At 50.9% G+C, this 21,229-nt stretch overlaps 1 protein-coding gene and 1 non-coding gene across 12 annotated transcripts in view; one reads left to right on the top strand and one right to left on the bottom strand.

The window, feature by feature from the left end:
* ZER1 (zyg-11 related cell cycle regulator) overlaps nt 1-21,229 on the top strand; it is a 43,478-nt gene that overhangs the window by 2,496 nt on the left and 19,753 nt on the right. For 6 of the 11 annotated variants that reach the window (XM_054501116.2, XM_054501117.2, XM_054501115.1 and 3 more), the window contains exons 2-8: nt 12,371-12,622; nt 14,058-14,208; nt 14,417-14,853; nt 15,168-15,344; nt 16,488-16,602; nt 16,747-16,893; nt 17,226-17,399. In XM_054501116.2, the coding sequence (XP_054357091.1) occupies nt 12,465-12,622; nt 14,058-14,208; nt 14,417-14,853; nt 15,168-15,344; nt 16,488-16,602; nt 16,747-16,893; nt 17,226-17,399 (1,359 nt within the window). In that variant the 5' untranslated portion in view covers nt 12,371-12,464. The remainder of the gene's footprint in view (nt 1-12,370; nt 12,623-14,057; nt 14,209-14,416; nt 14,854-15,167; nt 15,345-16,487; nt 16,603-16,746; nt 16,894-17,225; nt 17,400-21,229) is intronic. The other 5 variants (XM_063650378.1, XM_054501119.2, XM_054501118.2 and 2 more) reach the window with 1 other exon arrangement.
* On the bottom strand, nt 18,555-18,658 carry LOC129044812 (small nucleolar RNA U13). Its single transcript, XR_008504802.1, has one exon. It is a non-coding gene; the product is annotated as a small nucleolar RNA U13 (small nucleolar RNA).

Raw genomic sequence — 21,229 nt, 5'->3', positions numbered from 1 at the left:
CACTGCAGCACTCCAGCCTGAGCGACAGGAGCGAAACTCCGTCTCAAAAAAAAAAAAAAAAGAAAAGAAAATAGGGCTGTTGGATTAAATAAAATCATGGGCTGAAGTGCTTAATGCAGTATTTCACACAAAGTGCTCAATACATAGCGGTCATGCTGATGAGGATGATGTGATGATGAGGAATGTGGGCATGTATGTCTGCCTCAGAGCTGTTCGTTTTAGCACTAGCTGGTGGTGTCACCAGCTCTAGCTGCCTCCATCAGCTAGTAGGATTTGAGGAAATATTGGGGAAGGCAAGACAGAAACTTCTTGACACCCCTCAGAGGTAACTGGGTTAATATTCTGCAGGGAGGACGTTAGCTTGGTCCTGGCTTTTTTGACAGCAGCGGAGGGTAATGGGGACTTTTAAAAAAGAGCCCAGCACTTCCAGCGCTTTGGGAGGATCGCTTGAGGCCAGGAGTTTGAGACCAGTCTGGAGAACATAGGGAAACCCTATCTCTAAAAAAAAAAAATTAAAATGACCCCAGCAAATTTCCATTCTACCACGTAAAATAGGCAAAATGAGGGTGTTGAAATGAATGTGACTTGGAGACAGGTGGGGAGGGGCAGTGTATGCTGGGCCTAGATAGGTGGTTGGAGTGTGCTTGGCTGATCTACAGGTAGAGGCTGGTGATCCGGAAGTGCCCGGCAGAGGCTGAGACTTTCCAGCCTGCTTTATAGGAAGCAGAACCACAGTTGATCTCCCTCCTTACACCCCAAGCCCGGACTATATCCTCAGGCCTGGGACACAGGCTGAGCAGGGCAACTGGGCCAGAGGATTTGAAAATGAAAGGTCAGAGCACTTAGGAGCTGAGAGCCAGCGTATTGGGGTAGGCTGTTGTGGGTAGAACCCCAGGCTGGTGACCTGCGGACCTGGTTCAAATCCCGGCTCTGCTGCTGGCTTGCTGTGTGAGTTAGGCAGGTTCCATCCCCTCTCTGGGCCTCAGTTTTCCTATCTGTAGATTAAGAATAATGGCCTTCCCTTGCCTCCGACTAACTCTAAAGGCTGTTGGGAGGATGAAATGAGACACAGGTTGTGAAAGAATTAGGTGTGTTCTGAAGCTCTCTACAAAGGTATTATCATTAGTACCACCAGGATTATGCAGACATGTTTTGGGGGCCCACTAGCTGGAAGACTGCTCTTGGCACTCTGGTTTTTTGAGACGGAATTTCGCTCTGTCACCCAGGCAGGAATGCAATGGTGCAATCTCGGCTCACTGCAACCTCTGCCTCCTAGGTTCAAGCGATTCTCCTGCTTCAGCCTCCTGAGTAGCTGGGATTACAGGCATCCGCCACCATGCCTGGCTAATTTTTGTATTTTTAATAGAGATGGAGTTTCACCATGTTGGCCAGGCTGGGCTCGAACTCCTGACCTCAGGTGATCCACCTGCCTTGGCCTCCCAAAGTGCTGGGATTACAGGCGTAGGCCACTGTGCCCAGCCTGACACACTGCGTCTTGAACTAATGAACTACCTGTGTACATATCTGTCTTCAGATCCATAGTCTGTGGCAAATTGCATAGCCATAGCCCCTTCCTTCCAGCTGCCTTTTCTGTAAGTTGTAGATGGTAACTCCTGCCTTGTTGGGTGTTGAGAGAATTCAATTAATTAACACATATAAAATACTTAACAGAGTTCTTTTTTTTTTTTTTTTTTTTTTTTTTTGAGATGGAATCTCGCTCTGTTGCCAGGCTAGAGTACAGTGGTGCAATCTTGGCTCACTGGAACCTCCACCTCCCAGGTTCAAGCAATTCTCCTGCCTCAACCTCCTGAGTAGCTGGGACTATAGGCGCTTGCCACCACGCCCTGCTAATTTTTGTATTTTTAGTAGAGACAGGGTTTCACCATGTTGGCCAGGATGGTCTCGATGTCTTTACCTCGTGATCCACCCGTCTCGGCCTCCCAAAGTGCTGGGATTAGAGGCGTGAGCCTCCGTGCCCAGCCAGAATTCTTGGTATATACTTGGTATTCAGTATGGGTAGGATCATTAATACATTTGGTTACAAGAATAGAACCCAGCCAGTCTGATTACTAGCTGAATGCAGCCTCCTCAAGGTCTCTCTGTCTCCAGCATCACCAGCAGCCACCTAGCTGTGAGGCACACTCCCTGCTCATTGTGTGTCTGCATCTTTCTGACATAACCCAACTCATAGATTTAATCTCTGCAGACTTTTCAGAGCCAGGTGGCGTCTGGTTTTCACCTGTTTCCCGACCACCTGGAGATCCCCACACTTGCTCTGACTCCCCTCACACCCCCAGTCTCTGGCCCTTGATCTGCTGCCTCCTAGAAAGCGTCTAGCCTCTGTAAATAGGGCATTTGTTTGGGTTTTCCCCCCAGCTCCTAGGTTAATATTTCACAGGGTGAGTACTGCTCCAAGGCTCAGAGCTTCTGGCTCCCCCAGCCTCCCTGTCCCCTGGGTATCAGGACACTGGTGGGATCCCATGCGCCCTCCTCCGGACTTCAGTTTCTCTTTCCCTCCCATTGTTTGGATGGATGGACTGAAGACCAAATATTTGGTAAGAAGCGGGGGTCTGCTTTAGGTTTGCATCCCACTCTCATCAGTTTTGTGATCTCAGGCAAGCTTCTGCTTAGTTGTGTATGCGTCAGTATCTTCAGAAAATGGGGTAACAATCTCTATCTTGTAGTACTAGAGTAAGGTAATTCCAGCCACAGCAAACCTTTGTTCTGTTAAACGCCAGGCATAAGTTGGGCACCGAAGTCAGACACCAAGGATACAGGTGCGTGCGTGCTCGCGCACGTGTGTGTGTGTGTGTGTGTGTGTGTGTGTACATGTGCATGGATGCAGGCATGCAAGCAAGCATACAGCTTCTGTCCTCCCAGAGCTCACAGGCAGCGGGAGGGGGTCAGTAGACAAATTGTTATGTAAATGATTAATTAGTTGCAAGTACAGGGTACTAGGAAATGTTTTGTCGGTTAAGTAAGAGACTCGAGGGAGTAAAGCCTGTGAGGAGCTTAGGACCACATCTGGAAGCAGCCAACATGGACGTGGTGACGCGGTGCCTGCTGCTGCTGCTGTTTTTCTCTCTCTTCTCTCCCACTTCCCTCATTCCCCAGGATGTCGAATGTTCATGATAGACCTAGTATTAGAGAACATGCAAGAAAATGGATGGAGAAAGACACAGGGTTCTCCCAGTGTGGTGGTCGGTCATAACCAGAGCTCCCTCTGTCCTCAGTTGCTGGAATTCCAGATGGCCTGTGCCTTCCCTGAGAATGACAGTCCCTAAGGAGTAGAGTAGGTAGAGTGGAGTAGGTAGAGATGGCTGCCTCTGGCAGATGCCAGGCCCCCAGCTGGATGGGGCTCAGGGCATGGTAGCCCCGGGGCCCTTCAGTCTCCGTGCCAGGATATAAGATGGCTCCTTCCTCTTCCAGCTCATTCCAGCCCTGAGTGGCAAGGTCAACACTGCTAAGGGGAGGCTAGCGGATGGCGCCATCTACCTGGCTTATGTTTTGGGGGCTTTTGGTGACAGTGACAACTGACATGGTGGTGTTTCTTCCACTTGGGGAGCATGGTAAGGGCAGAGCAGCTGCCTAGGTAACTGGGCTCAGACCTGCAGAAAAGGCAAAACCCCAGTGGCTCTCCCTCATTCAGAGCCTCCGAGCCGAGAGGCATCATTTGCAGCCAATGGGCGCCCAGCAGTGTCCTGAGCGCAGCAAGCAGGGAGAATGCGAGAGCGTACTGTACCTCCCAGGCCTCGTGCAGACCTCTGCTGGCAAGTACTTCGTCATTCCTTCCACAGGCCTTTGTTGAAACCTCACCTTGTGGCAGGCCCCATATTGAGTGTTCAGTGCTTCCTTTGTTCATTTAGCAAATAGTCATGGACCTGGGCCCGTAGTGCCAACGTCCCATGCACCCCCTCTCCTTGCAGCTTAGGTACTTCTTTGCTTCCTCCCAAAGCGCCTTCCCCTTCTCTCCCCTCCACCAGAGTTAACTAGGACTCACCTTTTGGGTCCCAGCTGAAATGTCACTTCTTTTTTTTTTTGACGGAGTTTTGCTCTTATTACCCAGGCTGGAGTGCAATGGTGTGCTCTTGGTTCACTGCAACCTCCGCCTCCCGGGTTCAAGCAATTCTTCTGCCTCAGCCTCCCGAGTAGCTGGGATTACAGGCGTGCGCCATCACGCCTGGCTAATTTTTGTATTTTTAGTAGAGACGGAGTTTCACCGCATTGGCCAGGCTGGTCTCGAACTCCTGACCTCAGGTGATCCACCTACCTCAGTCTCCCAAAGTTTTGGGATTACAGGTGTGAGCCACCGCACCTGACCTGAAATGTCACTTCTAAGGACACCTTCTCTGACTCCCCAGTCCAGGGCAAGTCCCCTGATTGGGCACCCAGAGCCCCAGGCCCCTTCTCCTGCAAGACACTGGTCCCAGTTACGCTACGGGCGCTTGTGGGCCCTGTAGGTGGATCTGTCTCCCTCTGGAGCCAGTACGCTCCATGTGGTCAAGGACCTCGTCCAGCTCACTCACCAAGGACCCCCAGTGCTCTGCAGGCGCACCCTGCTGAGTCAAGGATGGCTTCCCAGAGGAAGTAACTTTGACACTGGGACCATAGGTATCAGCTACGTGAAAGGAGAGTTCAAAGATCATGTGGGCTGGAGTGGCCAGGAGATACTTCCTGGAGGAAGGACATGGATTGTATTTGGGTAGGGGAGGGGAGAAGGCAGTATTTAAAGTAGAAAGTGCAGTAATTAGTTGAATTTGGATGGTCCTGGTTGAAACAGAACAGACTGGGCAAAGGTCTGAAGGTGACCTGTGCTGAGGGCCTTTTGCCAGGACAGTGAATGATGAGGCCAGGCTGGCTGGAGTAGGGGGGCAATGGGGACCAAGTAGGCCAGAAAGCTGGCTGTAATTCCGGCGGGCTTGAAAAGAGTTGCTTTCCAAGAGTGGGGACTCTGCCAGCAGTGCTCCCTCTGGTTCCAGTTTCCCAGGCAAGAGAGGCTGCTGGGCTCTTGAAGATCTGGAAGCAAATGAAGGCAAAGGAAGGCCATGCCCGGGGCCCAGGCATCCTGGCTTTTGTGCCTTCCCTCGAGGGTGCCATGCTGCCAGTGGGACAGCTGACACAATGAGCCTTGTTGTGGGAGACCCAGGCTGGGGAGCATAGGCCTGGAGCTAGGAGCCAGGGCAGATGAGGTAGGAGAAGGTAATGATTATAACAACAACAAAATAATAGTTGTCTTTATTGAGCAATGACTACGTGCCAGACACCATTCTAAGCCCTTTTGATATTATTCCGTGGAATCTTCACACCGTGCTGGGGATGAGGTATTGTGCTGCTTCTATTTTAGAGGAAAAGTGACTGAGGCACAGAGAGGTGGAGACCCTTGCCCAAGTTTGCCTGCTCGTGAGCAGCAAGGCTGAAATGTGAGCTATGCCTGCCTGAATCCACAGCACATCCACGCACAGTCCCCAGTAGACAGTGGTGCCACAGTTGAACTCAGAACTGGCTGACTCCAAAGCCCAATGTGCCCTGTGGCTTCCCACTGGATTTCTTGAGCAGTCTGGAAGGTTTACAAATGGACACAGAGGGAGGCTCCCAGAAGCTGGGACAATGCTGGGCCCCAGAACTCCAGAACCCTCTAAGACAGGGGTGTCCAATCTTTTAGCTTCCCTGGGCCACACCGGAAAAAGAACTGTCTTGGGCCACACATAAAATACACCAACACTAACAATAGCAGATGAGCTTAAAAAAAAAAAAAGTCCATAAATCTCATAATGTTTTAAGAAAGTTTACAAATTTGTGTTGGGCTGCATTCAAAGCTGTCCTGGGCCACATGCAGCCCGTGGACCACAGGTTGGACAAGCTTGCTCTAAGAGATGTTGTGAGGGATTCCACGAGACCAGGTTCCAGTCCTAGTTTACACAGCCCCCTCTGTTTGACCTTGAGTTTCCTCCTCTATAAGATGGGGTCAGCCAGGCGCGGTGGCTCACGCCTGTAATCCCAACACATTGGGAGGCTGAGGCAGGCGGATCATGAGGTCAGGAGTTTGAGACCATCCTGGCTAACATGGTGAAACCCCGTCTCTACTAAAAATACAAAAAATTAGCTGAGCGTGGTGGCAGGCGCCTGTAGTCCCAGCTACTTGGGAGGCTGAGGCAGGAGAATGGTGTGAACCCGGGAGGCGGAGCTTGCAGTGAGCTGAGATCGCACCCCTGCACTCCAGCCTGGGTGACAGAGCGAGACTCTGTCTCAAAAAAAAAAAAAAAAAAAAAAAAATTATGGGGTCATAGGGCTGGACACGGTGGCTCGTGCCTGTAATTCCACCATTTTGGGAGGCCGAGGTGGGTGGATCACCTGAGCTCAGGAGTTCGAGACCAGCCTGGCTAACATAGCAAAACCCCGTCTCTACTAAAAATACAAAAATGAGCCAGGTGTAGGGGCAGGTGCCTGTAGTCCCAGGTACTCAGGAAGCTGAGGCAGGAGAATAACTTGAACCTGGAAAGCAGAGGTTGCAGTGAGCCGAGATGGTGCCACTGCACTCCAGCCTGGGTGACAGAGCAAGACTCTGAAAAAAGAAAAAAAGGTGGGGTCATAACCACCATGTTGTGTACTTAGTCTGTTGGGCTGGGACTAAGCATTTTCCCAACATTATCTCATTTACTACCACAGCCCTGCGAAGTAGAGATTATTATCCCCACCTTTTTTTTTTTTTTTTGAGACAGAGTCTCGCTCTGTCGCCCAGGCTGGAGTGCAGTGGCACGATCTCGGCTCACTGCAAGCTCCGCCTCCCGGGTTCACACCATTATTCTGCCTCAGCCTCCCGAGTAGCTGGGACTATAGGTGCCCACCACCACGCCCGGCTAATTTCTTGTATTTTTAGTAGAGACGGGTTTCACTGTGTTAGCCAGGATGGTCTTGATCTCCTGACCTCATGATCCGCCTGCCTCGGCCTCCCAAAGTGCTAGGATTACAGGCGTGAGCCACCGCGCCCAGCCTATTATTCCCATTTTCCAGATGAGGAAACTGAGGTCTGGAGAGGTTAAGTAAATTTTTTTTTTTTTTAAACGGAGTCTCACTGTGTCGCCAGGCTGGAGTGCAGTGCCACCAGGCTGGAGTGCAGTGGCGCAATCTTGGCTCGCTGCAACCTCCGCCTCCCAGGTTCAAGTGATTCTCCTCCCTCAGCCTCTTGAGTAGCTGGGATTACAGGTGTGCACCACAATATCCAGCTAATTTTTTTGTATTTTGGTAGAGATGGGGTTTCACCATGTTTGCCTCGATGGAGAGGTTTAAGTAATTTTACAGTGAATTGTACAACTGGGTCAAAACATAGATCTGTCTGACCACAGAGCCTGCACGTAGAAAAATACTTTTGGGGCTGGGTGCAGTGGCTCACGCCTGTAATCCCAGTAGTTTGGGAGGCCGAGGCGGGTGGATCGCAAGGTCAGGAGATTGAGACCATCCTGGCTAACACGGTTAAACCCCATCTCTACCAAAAATACAAAATATTAGCCGGGCGTGGTGACACGTGCCTGTAGTCCCAGCTACTTGGAAGGCTGGGGCAGGAGAATCGCTTGAACCTGGGAGGCAGAGCTTGCAGTGAGCTGAGATCGCCCCACTGCACTCCAGCCTGGGCGACAAAACGAGACTCCGTCTCAAAAAAAAGAAAAAACTTTTATGAAGTATAACATACATGAGAGACCAAGCACAGTGGCTCATGCCTGCAATCCCAGCATTTTGGGAGGCCAAGATGGGAGGATCGCTTGAGCCCAGGAGTTCGAGACCAACCTGGGCAACACAGAAAGGCCCTGTCTTTACTAAAAATTAAAAAATTTACATGGTGGCACATGCCTGTGGTCCCAGCTACTCAACAGGCTGAGGTGGGAGGATCACTTGAGCCCAGGAGGTCAAGGCTGCGGTGAGCCGTGATCATACCACCACACTCCAGCCTGGGCAACAGTATGAGACTCTGTCTCGGAAAAAAACAAACAACCAAACAAAAAAATACATACATAAGGAAAGATGCACAAAATATGAGTATAGAGTTGATTAATTTTTTTTTTTTTTTTTTTTTTTTTTGAGATGGAGTCTCGCTCTGTTGCCCAGACTGGAGTGCAGTGGTGCCATCTTGGCTCACTGCAAGCTCCGTCTCCTGGGTTCACGCCATTCTCCTGCCTCAGCCTCCCGAGTAGGTGGGACTACAGGCGCCGGCCACCACGCCCGGCTAATTTTTGTTTTGTTTTGTTTTGTTTTTGAAACGGAGTCTCACTCTGTCGCCCAGGCTGGAGTGCAGTGGCGCGATCTCAGCTCAGTGCAAGCTCCACCTGCCGGGTTCACGCCATTCTCCTGCCTCAGCCTTCCAAGTAGCTGGGACTACAGGCGCATGCCACCACGCCCAGCTAATTTTTTCTATTTTTAGTAGTGACGGGGTTTTACTGTGTTAGCCAGGATGGTCTCAATCTCCTGACCTCATGATCCGCCTGCCTCGGCCTCCCAAAGTGCTGGGATTACAGGCGTGAGCCACCACGCCCGGCCGCCATTTTAACTTTCTATTCAGTTACAATATTCGGGCCAGGCACGGTGGCTCACGTCTGTAATCCCAGCACTTTGGGAGGCAGAGATGGGCGGATCACCTGAGGTAAGGAGTTTGAGACCAGCCTGACCAACATGATGAAACCGCATCTCTACCAAAAATATTTTTAAAAAAATTATCTGGGTGTGGTGGCAGGCACCTGTAATCCCAGCTACTCCAGAGGCTGAGGCAGGAGAACCGCTTGAACCCGAGAGGCGGAGGCTGCAGTAAGCTGAGATCGTGCCACTGCACCCCAGCCTAGATGACAGGGTTAGACTCCGTCTCAAAAAAAAAAAAAACCGTATTCATTGGCTGGGCGCTGTGGCCCATGCCTGTAATCCCAGCTACTCGGGAGGCTGAGGCAGGAGAATGACTTGAACCCGGGAGGCGGAGGTTGCAGTGAGCCGAGATCGCGCCACTGCACTCCAGCCTGGTGACAGAGCAAGACTCAGTCTCAAAAAAAAAAAAAATTCACTTGAAAAAGTACACACATGATACACAGGTCGGTGAAGATTCACACAGTGAGCAAGCCTGGATACCCAGTATTCTGATCAAGGAGACTAGAAGCTCCTCAGCACCCAGAAACTCCCTCCAGTCACCTCCCCAGGTAACCACAGTCCTCACTTCTCCCACCACAGATGAGAGTCCCCTGCTTTTGAACTTAGTGGAGTGACAGTATAGATCCGTTTGTGTCTGACTCCTCTCATTAAACGCAGTAAGGGTTGGCCAGGCGCAGTGGCTCATGCCTGTAATCCCAGCACTTTGGGAGGCTGGGGTAAGCAGATTGCTTGAGCACAAGAGTTTGAGACCAGCCTGGACAACATAGCAAGATCTTGTCTCTACAAAAAAAAAAAAAAAAAAACACAGAAAAATTAGCTGGGTGTGGTGATGCATGCCTGTAGTCTCAGGTACTCAGGAGGCCAAGGTGGGAGGATCGCTTGAGCCTGGGAAATAGAGGGTGCAGTGAGCCAAGATCACACCACTGCACTCCAGCCCAGGTAATGAGATTCTGTCTCAAAAATTAAAAATTAAGGCCAGGCACAGTGGCTTACACCTGTAATCCCCACACTTTGGAAGGCCGAGGCAAACAGATCACCTGAGGTCAGGAGTTCGAGACCAGCCTGGCCAACATGGGTAACCCTGTCTCTACTAAAAGAAAAAAGTACAAAAATTAGCCCAGCGTGATGGCGCATGCTTGTAATCCCAGGTATTCGGGAGGCTGAGGCAGGAGAATCGCTTGAACCCAGGAGGCGGAGGTTGCAGTGAGCCGAGATCATGCCACTGCACTCCAGCCTGAGCGACAGAGCAAGACTCTATCTCAAAAAAAAAAAAAAAAAAACTAAACTAAAAATTAAAAAAAAAAAAAACATTGTGTTATCCAAGCTGTTAACAGGAGTTTGTGCCTTCTCATTGCCATGCAGTATTTAGTAGATGAATATACCATAATTATCCATTCCAATGCCAGTGGACATTTAGGTTCTTTTCTGGTTTTGGCCATTACAAATAGTACTGCTGTGAACATTCTAGTGTAGATCTTTTGGTGCACATTTACTTATGCATTTCTGTTGGGTATATACCTAGGAGTCAAATTGCTAAATGTTGAACGTATGTATGTTCAGCTTTAGTAAATAGTGAATAGTGTTAAACACTGTTCCCATTATATTCCCAGTTCACACCAATTTGCCCTGCCACCAGCCCTGTGGGAGATTTCCCACTGTTTCCTGTCTTTCCCAGTGCCAGGTATTGCCCAAGTTATTGTTGCTGTTGTTGTGTTCAGTTGAGCCAGTGGGCGTGTGGAAAATGGCATCTCATTGTGGTTTTACTGTGCATTTCCCTAATAGTAAAGAAGCTGAGTGCTTTTCACATTATTGTCTGTTTCACTATCTTCCTTTATGAAATGCCTGTTCAAATTTTTCACTCTTTTTTTTTTTTTTTGAGACAGGGTCTGGCTTTGTCGCCCAGGCTAGAGCTCAGTGGTGCAATCACAGCTCACTGCAGCATCAACCTCTTGGGCTCAGGTGATCCTCCCACCTCAGCCTCCCAAGTAGCTGGGACTACAGGCACATGCCACCGTGCCCAGCTAATTTTTTTTGTATTTTTTGTAGAGACAGGGTTTTGCCATGTTGCTCAGGCTGGTCTTGAACTCCTGGGCTTAAGCAATTTGCCCACCTCTGGCTCCCAAAGTGCTGGGATTACAGGCATGAGCCACTGCACCCAGACTCTGTGTGGTATTTTTTGATGAACAGAGTTTTTAATTTTGAGGCAGTCCAGTTTATCAATTTCTTTCTCTTCATGTGAAATCATTGCCTAAAGTCATAAAGATATACTCCTGTGTTTTCTTCTAGAAACCTTATTGTTTTAACTTTCACATTTATATCTATCATCTATCTCAAATTAATTTTTGTGTATGCATGAACAGAAGTTTCTTTGCTTCAGTGTAGATAAGTTTATAATTTTCTACCTCCTGGTTAGCACCTCTTGAGTCCTAGTTAGGAAATCTTTAGCTGTGCTAAAGTCATGAAGCTAGTAGGAGGCTTCACTTTTTTAAATAACAGTTTTACTGAGATATAATTCACATGTCACACAATTCACCCATATAAAGTATATAATTCCATGATTTTTAGTATATTCATAGAGTGTACCCATGACCACCGTCAACTTTAGACCATTTTCATCACCCCAAAAAGAAACTCCATACCCACTGGCAGTTACTCTCCTTTTTCCTAACCACAAACCTACTTCTGTCTCTATAGATTTGCCTATTGTCACTGCACATTTCTATCAGAGGAATCATACAGTATGTGACTTTTTTTTAAACTGATTTCTTTCACTCAACATAATGTTTTCAAGGTCCAACATTATAGCATGGATCACTACTTTTTATGACTGAATAATATTCCACTGTATGAATATGTAACATTTTGTTGATCCGTTCATCAGTTGAAGGACATTTGGGTTGTTTCCACTTTTTGGCTCTTACAAATAATGTTGCTATGAATGGTCACATCTGAGTTTCTTTTTTTGAGATGGAGTCTCACTCTGTTGCCCAGGCTGGAGTGCAGTGGCACGGTCTCGGCTCACCGCACTCCGCCTCCCGGGTTCACGCCATTCTCCTGCCTCAGCCTCCCGAGTAGCTGGGACTACAGGCGCCCGCCACCATGCCCGGCTAATTTCTGTATTTTTAGTAGAGACGGGATTTCACCGTGTTAGCCAGGATGGTCTCCATCTCCTGACCTTGTGATCCGCCCACCTCGGCCTCCCAAAGTTCTGGGATTACAGGCGTGAGCCACAGTGCTCGGCCACGTCTGAGTTTCTTTGTGGACATATGTTTTCATTGCTCTTGTGAGGAGCCTTCATTTTTAATCAGACACCATGGGATTCAGTGATATCGTGTCTATATGTCTATTAAGCCCTGGCACAGCCTAAGTGCTCAATCAATCATAGCTGTATACAGGTTAGGAAGTACTGCACAGCATGGAACACCCCAGTGTAGCTGTTCAGACTGTGGGAAGCAGAAGAGTGAAAATCCCTATTATCCCCACCCAAGCACTGGGTCCCCAGCACACACGTCTGCCCACAGGCAAATAAGTGCTTGGACAAGGCTCCATGTTCTTTGCAGGTCAAATTGTACATAGATAGTGGCACAGCAGAGGCGGGCGAAAGGAGTCAGGAGACCTGGGCCTGGCCCTGCTAAGCTGCTAATTGGAGTGTGGTCTCAGTTTCCCTACTCAGAGCATGGACATGGGGCCACTGATATTTCTAGCTCTTGTGTGTGGCTCACTTGGCGTCTTGTCCACTCCCCAGGCAGTGGCTCTGCCAATGATCCTGTGAGTGTTCAGGAATCACTGTTGCCTCTGGGGACCCTTGTCCTGGAGTGGCCCACCTGCCTGCCCCCAGCATGGCGTCCGACACTCCCGAGTCGCTGATGGCCCTCTGTACTGACTTCTGCTTGCGCAACCTGGATGGCACCCTGGGCTACCTGCTGGACAAGGAGACCCTGCGGCTACACCCGGACATCTTCTTGCCCAGCGAGATCTGTGACCGGCTCGTCAATGAGTGAGCAGACCCAGGGCTGAGGAGGGGCAGGGGTCTTACCATGAATGTGTATAGAGAGATTGGGACCGTGTGTGCACTACGTGGGGAGTAGCTATGGAGATGAATGTGTGAGGGTGTGTGTGTGTGCACACGGATGTTCATGGGTGCAAGAGAATAGTGGTGTATCCATAACCATAAAGGTGTATATGTGTGCGCACGTGAAGGCATGGGTGTGTGTACACATGTAAGCTTATGCAGCACAGGTTATTTCTGAGTGTGAAACTGCATGTGTGCATTTAGAGATGTGATTGTGTCAAAATCTGCATATAAAGGAAGGAATTAAGTGTCGCCCCATGTGTGTATGTACATTCACATGCACACACCTGTGCTTGTGAATTCAGTGAGCATGGCCACATATGCATGTACATGCCAGTGCCAGAATAACGGATCCATGACCAGGGAGTGAATCATCCAGAAAATCTGAATGACCCTCCGAGGGCCTCCCCACTCCTAGGGGCTCCTAGAAGCATGCTCTGCAATCACTGAATGCTGGGAGTTCAATCCAGAGGCCCAGATGGTGGCCAGGCATGGTGGCTCACACCTGTAATTCCAGCATTTTGGGAAGCCAAGACAGGAGGATCACTTGAGACCAGAAATTCAAGATCAGCCTGGGTGACATAGCAAGACCTTGTCTCTACCAAAAAAAAAAAGAAAAGAAAAAGAAAAAAATAGATTCCCAGAAGGGAAATTATTAGACAGTTGCATAGGAAACTAGAAGCCTGTGTGGGCCTGAGGACAGAGGTGGACCTGTAATAACGTCCTGAGCATTTACTGTGGGTCAGGCTCTAGGTTGGACACTTTGCAGGCCAGAGTTATATCCACTTTACAGATGAAGAAACTGAGGTCTGGGAAAGTTCATTTACTTGTGTGAAGTTGCCCAGGTAGGAAGCAGCCAAGCCAAGATTTAGAGTCTAAAGCGTTTGAATCCAAAGCATTTCCCAGTAGACCAGGATTCTTGCATGAGCTGATGTCTCAACAGGGCTTAATTAACGGCTTGTCCTGTACCCAGCTGGGAACTCTGAACTACTTGGCTTAGTTTGCCTGTTTAAAAGGGTCGCAGGAGGGGCTTAAAGAAGGTGACGAGAGTGGCCATGCCAGTGGGGCTGCAGCCCCTGCAGTGTGCGTGCGTGGAGGCTGTGTGACAGGCATGTGCATTGGGAGAGATGGCGCCTGCATCACCTAGAAGGTCTCCCAGAGAGCTGCCTTTAGATTCCTGGTTCCTGGGCACCCTTAATCTTACTGGTAATTTAGTCAGGATCTGACCAGATACTCTTAGGAGAAGGAGGTTGCTACTTGGGGTGATCCAAGAAAGCTTCAGGGGGAGGAGGGCTTGGCTTTGAAGCGAGGATGAGAGTCCCAGTGGCCCTCCCCTGAGCCAGGCTTTCTTCTCTCCCAGGTATGTGGAGCTGGTGAACGCTGCCTGTAACTTCGAGCCACACGAGAGCTTCTTCAGCCTCTTCTCGGACCCCCGCAGCACCCGCCTCACGCGGATCCACCTCCGCGAGGACCTGGTGCAGGACCAGGACCTGGAGGCCATCCGCAAGCAGGTGAGACCTGCCCCGCCACAGCGCCAGGAGGGCCCACACCAAGCAGGGGCCAGGCTGCTCGCCTCTAGCCCAGCCATCCCCAGCCCAGCCCATGCGCGCCGTGACCGTGCACATCCCCCTTTCCAACCCACCTGTAGCCCAGGGCAAGGTTTGGGGCGAGGGGAAGGGGCAGGGGTGGTGATGATGATGGAGCTGTGCCCACTCCCAGGACCTGGTGGAGCTGTACCTGACTAACTGCGAGAAGCTGTCCGCCAAGAGCCTGCAGACACTGAGGAGCTTCAGCCACACCCTGGTGTCCTTGAGCCTCTTCGGCTGTACAAACATTTTCTATGAGGAGGAGAACCCAGGGGGCTGTGAAGATGAGTACCTCGTCAACCCCACCTGCCAGGTGCTGGTTAAGGATTTTACCTTCGAGGGCTTCAGCCGCCTCCGCTTCCTCAACTTGGGCCGCATGATTGATTGGGTCCCCGTGGAGTCCTTGCTGCGGCCGCTCAACTCCCTGGCTGCCTTGGACCTCTCAGGCATTCAGACGAGCGACGCCGCCTTCCTCACCCAGTGGAAAGACAGCCTGGTGTCCCTCGTCCTCTACAACATGGACCTGTCTGACGACCACATCCGGGTCATTGTGCAGCTGCACAAGCTGCGGTGAGCTCCTGGCCCAGAGCTCACCAGGGTGGGGGTTGGGGGGCAGGTGGGGAGGAGTAGAGGTGGGTGTTGTCACGCCCTCAGGATTCAGGAGCCCTTGGCTAGGCAGAGGGTGGGGATGAAGACACAGTCCCATTCCTTAAACCCAGCGTTTCAGCTGGATTGGGGCTGTTCGGGGTTTCTTCCCAGAATGCCCTGGAGAAGTTGTGGCAGGAATGGGCCCTCCCCTGCTAGAGATTAAAGGAGCTGGGGTCTGCAAGGCAGCCCCACCCTGTACCCAGCTCCTGACCTGCACCCCCTACCCCAATCTTCAGACACCTGGACATCTCCCGAGACCGCCTCTCCAGCTACTACAAGTTCAAGCTGACTCGGGAGGTGCTGAGCCTCTTTGTGCAGAAGCTGGGGAACCTAATGTCCCTGGACATCTCTGGCCACATGATCCTAGAGAACTGCAGCATCTCCAAGATGGAAGAGGAAGCGGGGCAGACCAGGTGGGGCCCCACCCTCCATGGCTACTGGTAGAGTGTCATTCAACAGGAATTTAGGCTGGCGCAGTGGCTCACGCCTGTAATCCCAGCACTTTGGGAAGCCAAGATGGGCGGATCACTTGAGGCCAGGAGTTAGAGACCAGCCTGGCCAACATGATGAAACCCCTTTTCTACTAAAAATACAAAAATTAGCTGGACTTGGTGGCAGACACCTGTAGTCCCAGCTACTTGGGAGGCTAAGGTATGAGAATTGCTTGAACCCGGGAGGCGGAGCCTGCAGTGAGCTGAGATCACGCCACTGCACTCCAGCCTGGGCAACAGAGTGGGACTTTGTCTCAAAAAAAAAAAAAAAAAAAGTATTTGCCAAGTACCTCTCTGCCAAGTGCTGTGCTGGGTGCTAGAGATAAAGAAACAAATCAGGTCCTGCCCTCTTGGAGTCTGTGTGAGCTGGTGGGGACAGTCATTATACAAGGTCTATGGTAGGGGCAATCCAGGGCCCTGGCGCGGCCTGAGGATCAGGAAGGAAGGAGGAGGGACGCATCCTGGCTGTCCTGAAAGCTCATGCTGCCTTTGCCAGAGGAAGGGTGTTCTAGCAGAGGGAACAGCACCTGCAAAAGCCAGTAGGTGAGAGCATGAGGAGCGACAGGGGAACTACCCAACACTCAGCCTGACCAGAGCACAGTGCCATGGGGGGAAGAGGCGAGGCTGGCAGTGTCTGACACTTATGGAGTATTGCTAGACATAGGTCGGTTCCTGGATTGGTTGGTTGAGAAGTTTGACCAAACCCTACCAGCTGTAACTGGCCACCCATAAGCCCTGGCCCCAGCCTGCTTTAATGGTGTTCAGTTGAGCTTGTCCCTTTGTGATTGTTGGTGAGACCTAAAGGTGCCATGTCCTTACTAGAATGGCAGGTGGTTTCTAAAGGTGGCTGCATTGCCCATCCTACTTGTTCCCCTACTATGTGGCTTTGCCACGCTTCCATCAGGAGGTGGTGCCTATGTCCCCTACCATTAAAAACAAAAGGAGCGGGGGATGAGGTTGGAGGACCTAGAAGAGAAAGCAAGGAAATGCCTCACCACCCCTAGTGGGGAGGCCCAGCTCAGGCCTGGGTCCCAAGCCACTGACACCGGCACCCTCTTTCCCCAGCATTGAGCCTTCCAAGAGCAGCATCATACCTTTCCGGGCTCTGAAGAGGCCGCTGCAGTTCCTCGGGCTCTTCGAGAACTCTCTGTGCCGCCTCACGCACATTCCAGCCTACAAAGTGAGCAGTGGAAGTGGGATGGGGCTGGGCCAGGGAGCCTTGGGTGAGAGAAGGAGCTGGATTCTGGGGCTGGAGACTGAGCTGGGATCTGGCATCCCAGCCCTTGGCCTCTTCTGGGTTGTTCTGAGCATGTCCCACCCGCAGGTAAGTGGTGACAAAAACGAAGAGCAGGTGCTGAATGCCATCGAGGCCTACACGGAGCACCGGCCAGAGATCACCTCGCGGGCCATCAACTTGCTTTTTGACATCGCCCGCATTGAGCGCTGCAACCAGCTGCTGCGGGCCCTGAAGGTCAGCTCCAAGCCTGGGGCCTTGGCCTCCTGTCCCTCCCCACCTGGAGGGTGCCGGGCTTGGCTGAGCTGTGTCCCCAGAGCCCCTGTCCTTCTGCACCCTGTCCCCAGGGCCCCAGGACCCGAACCCCAGCCTGGGCCTCACAGCACTTGACTTGCTTCAGCACTGGCCTTGTTCGGTCCCCACCCTGGTGTCTGCTCCCCAGGCCCCACTTCTGCCTTTAGAGAGCAAGACCAGGCTAAACCTTGCCCCAGAGAGCCTGTTCCAGCCCCTTGCAGAGCCCAGGCCTCTCCCTGCACTTGCCAGCCCAGGTTCCCCTTGTCTTCATACAGCTGGTCATCACGGCCCTCAAGTGCCACAAATACGACAGGAACATTCAAGTGACAGGCAGCGCCGCCCTCTTCTACCTAACAAATTCCGAGTACCGCTCAGAGCAGAGCGTGAAGCTGCGCCGGCAGGTTATCCAGGTGGTGCTGAATGGCATGGAATCCTACCAGGAGGTGACGGTGAGCCCCCACCTGCCACGGCCCCGCATGCTCTGGCCCAGCCACTCCTTTCCTGCTTCTTGGGTCCCGCTAGGGCTCCCCCGGCTCTGGGCTGCCTCTGTCCCAGCTCCCTTTCCCACGGCAGCACTCCCTGACTCTTGGGACCTGGCCCTTCCCACAGTCCATCACTCCTGGCTGCCCTCCATCCTCCTCCCTGCCCCATGTGGGGGTGGGGCCCAGGGACCCTGCCCTTCTCCCTGCCTGTGCTGCCTCCTCAGCCCTTCTGCCCATACACTCTGCTGGGGGATTTCTTACCAACAGCTGCTTTTAATATAAAAGTAATAAAAGCTTTTATTATAGAAAAGTTATAATTACAGATATACAGAAAATAAAAATCACCCATAAACCCACTACCCAGAGACAGGCACCATTAACATGGGATATCAATTGTGGATTTTAGCCTATGCACACGTATTTTGTAAATGGGATACACAAACTGCGTACTGTTTGTATACGGTGGATTTTTACTTCAACTGTGTTGTCACATGAACATGAACATCTCCCTTATCAGCCAACAATTTTTTTCTTTTTTGAGATGGAGTTTCACTCTTATTGCCCAGGCTGGAGTGCAGTGGAGCAATCTCGGCTCACTGCAACTTCCACCTCCCGAGTTCAAGTGATTCTCCTGCCTCAGCCTCTCGAGTAGCTGGGATTACAGGCATGCGCCACCACGCCCGGCTAATTTTGTATTTTTAGTAAAGATGGGATTTTACCATATTGGTCAGGCTGGTCTCGAACTCCTGACCTCAGGTGATCCACCTGCCTCAGCCTCCCAAAGTGCTGGGATTACAGGTGTGAGCCACTGCGCCTGGCCAGCCAACACATTTTTTTTTCAGACGGAGTCTTGCTCTGTCGCCCAAGCTGGAGAGCAGTGGTGGGTTCAAGTGATTCTCATGCCTCAGCCTCCCAAGTAGCTGGGACTACAGATGCATGCCACCACACCTGGCTAATTTATGTATTTTTAGTAGAGACGGGGTTTTGCCATGTTGGTCAGGCTGGTGTTGAACTCCTGACCTCAGGTGATCCACCTGCCTCAGCCTCCCAAAATGCTGGTATTACAAGCATGTGCCACCATGCCCAGCCAACATATTTATATAACAAAAACGTTTTTTTTCGTTTCAGATGGGCAATATGCCAACATCCTAACATGGTTTGAGGGAGGCACATTTCACACATGAGCATGAAGACCTAATCATCACTCTTATAAACTACGAAAGGATCAAACAATAATTTTTATTTTATTTTATTTTTTGAGACAGAGTCTTACTCTGTCGCCCAGGCTGGAGTGCAGTGCACAATCTTGGCTCACTGCAATCTCTGCCTCCTGGGTTCAAGCGATCCTCCTGCCTCAGCCCCCCAGTGGCTGGGACTACAGGCGCGTGCCACCATGCCAGGCTAATTTTTGTATTCTTAGTAGAGAAAGGGTTTCGCCATGTTGGCCAGACTGGTCTCGAACTCCTGAGCTCAGGTGATCCACTTGCCTCAGCCTGCCAAAGTGCTGGGATTACAGGCGTGAGTTACCGCACTCAGCCACAATATATATATGTATTTTTAATTAAGACAGGGTCTCAGGCTGGGCGCGGTGGCTCACGCCTGTAATCCCAGCACTTTGGGAGGCTGAGGCAGGCAGATCATGAGGTCAGGAGTTTGAGACCAGCCTGGCCAACATGGCGAAACCTCATCTCTACTAAAAAATACAAAAATTAGCTGGCCGCGGTGGCTCACACCTGTAATCCCAGCACTTTGGGAGGCTGAGGCGGGCGGATCACCCGAGGTCAGGAGTTCGTGACCAGGCTGGCCAACATGGTGAAACCCTGTCTCTACTAAAAATACACAAATTAGCTGGGCATGGTGGCAGGCGCCTGTAGTCCCAGCTACTTGGGAGGCTGAGGCAGGAGAATCACTGGAACCCGGGAGGCAGAGGTTGCAGTGAGCCGAGATCGAGCCACCGCACTCCAGCCTGGGTGACAGAGCAAGACTCTGTCACAAAGAAAAACAAAAACACAGGGTCTCACTTTGTTGCCAAGGCTGGAGTATAGCAGCATGATCACAGCTTACTGTGGCCTCCACCTCTCAGGCTCAAGCAAGCCTCCTGCTTCAGCCTCCCCAGTAGCTGGGACAACAAGGCATGTACCACCACACCCAACTAATTTTTTTTTTTTTTTTTTTTTTTTTGAGACAGAGTCTTGCTCTGTCGCCCAGGCTGGAGTGCAGTGGCACGATCTCGGCTCACTGCAAGCTCCACCTCCCAGGTTCATGCTATTCTGCCTCAGCCTCCCGAGTAGCTGGGACCACAGGCGCCCGCCACCCTGCCACGCTAAGTTTTTGTATTTTTAGTGGAGGTTGGGTTTCACTGTGTTAGCCAGGATGGTCTCAATCTCCTGACCTCATGATCCGCCTGCCTCGGCCTCCCAAAGTGCTGGGATTATAGGCGTGAGCCACCGTGCCCGGCCCACACCCAGCTCATTTGTATTTGTGTGTGTATGTGGTGACAGGGTCTCGCTGTGTTGCTCTTGCTATCCCCTAGCTCAAGTGATCCTCCTGCCTTGGTTTCCCAAAGTGCTGGGATTATAAGCATGAGCCATTGCACTAGGCCGAAAAATTGTTTAATAATGTTTCTTTTCTGATTACAAAAGATATCTAATGCATAAGCCAGGTGTGGTGGCCCTCACCTGTAATCTCAGCACTTTGGAGGGCCAAGGAAGGCAGATCACTTAAGATCAGGAGTTCCAGACCAGCCTGGCCAACATGGTGAAACCCTATCTCTACTAAAACTACAAAAATTAGCTGGGCATACTGGCGGATGCCTGTAGTCCCAGCTACCCTGGAGGCTAAGGCAGGAGAATTGCTTAAACCCGGGAGGTGGAGATGTCAGTGAGCTGAGATCGTGCCACTGCACTCCAGTCTGGGTGACGAAGCAAGACTCTGTGTCAAAACAAAACCAAAAACAAAAAAAAAATACCTAATGCTTAAAAGATGAAAAAATTCAAGTGATACAAGGATGTATTAAATAGAGCGAAAGCCACTCACAATCTCACCTCTCCTCCTCTAGATGCAGCTGGTGTTAAGGTTCACTTTCATAACTGTTGACACCAGCATCTGTTCCGTGTCCTCATCTGGGGAGAGGCCACTGTGTGGAGGACTCTGCTGGAGCTTGGAGGGAGTGGCCAAGGTCAAGGCTCTGCCCAGTGTGTGAAACAGCCCCCAGGGCTGAATAATTTAGGTTGCTGTTTCATCTTTTGCTCTCTCAAGCAATGCTTTGTTAATTATGCTTAATTAGTTATCCTTATAATACATTTCTGTAAGTAGAGTTGTAGAATTTCAGGGGCAATATGTGTGTGTGTATATTTTTTCTTTTCTTTTTTTTTTGAGACAGAGTCTCTGTTGCCCAGGCTGGAGTGTAGTGGTGTGATCTCGGCTCACTACAACCTCTACCTCCCAGGTTCAAGCGATTCTCCTGCCTCAGCGTCCTGAGTAGCTGGGACTATAGGAGTATGCCACCACGCCTGGCTAATTTTTGTATTTTTAATCGAGACAAGATTTCGCCATGTTGGCCAGGCTGGTCTGGAATTCCTCCTAGCCTCAAGTGACCTGCCCACCTGCCCCTTCTCTACAAAAAAAATTTTTTAGGTCGGCGCGGTGGCTCATGCCTATAATCCCAGCACTTTGGGAGGCCAAGGCAGGTGGATCACCTGAGGTCAGGAATTCAAGACCAGCCTGGCCAACATGGTGAAACGCGGTCTGTACTTAAAATACAAAAATTAGCTGAGTGTGCTGGTGGGCACCTGTAA

Source organism: Pongo pygmaeus, chromosome 13 (genome assembly GCF_028885625.2).
Source record: "Pongo pygmaeus isolate AG05252 chromosome 13, NHGRI_mPonPyg2-v2.0_pri, whole genome shotgun sequence".
NCBI lineage: Eukaryota > Metazoa > Chordata > Mammalia > Primates > Hominidae > Pongo > Pongo pygmaeus.
Note: the sequence above shows the minus strand (reverse complement) of the source record. Positions and strands in the feature narration are given on the sequence as shown.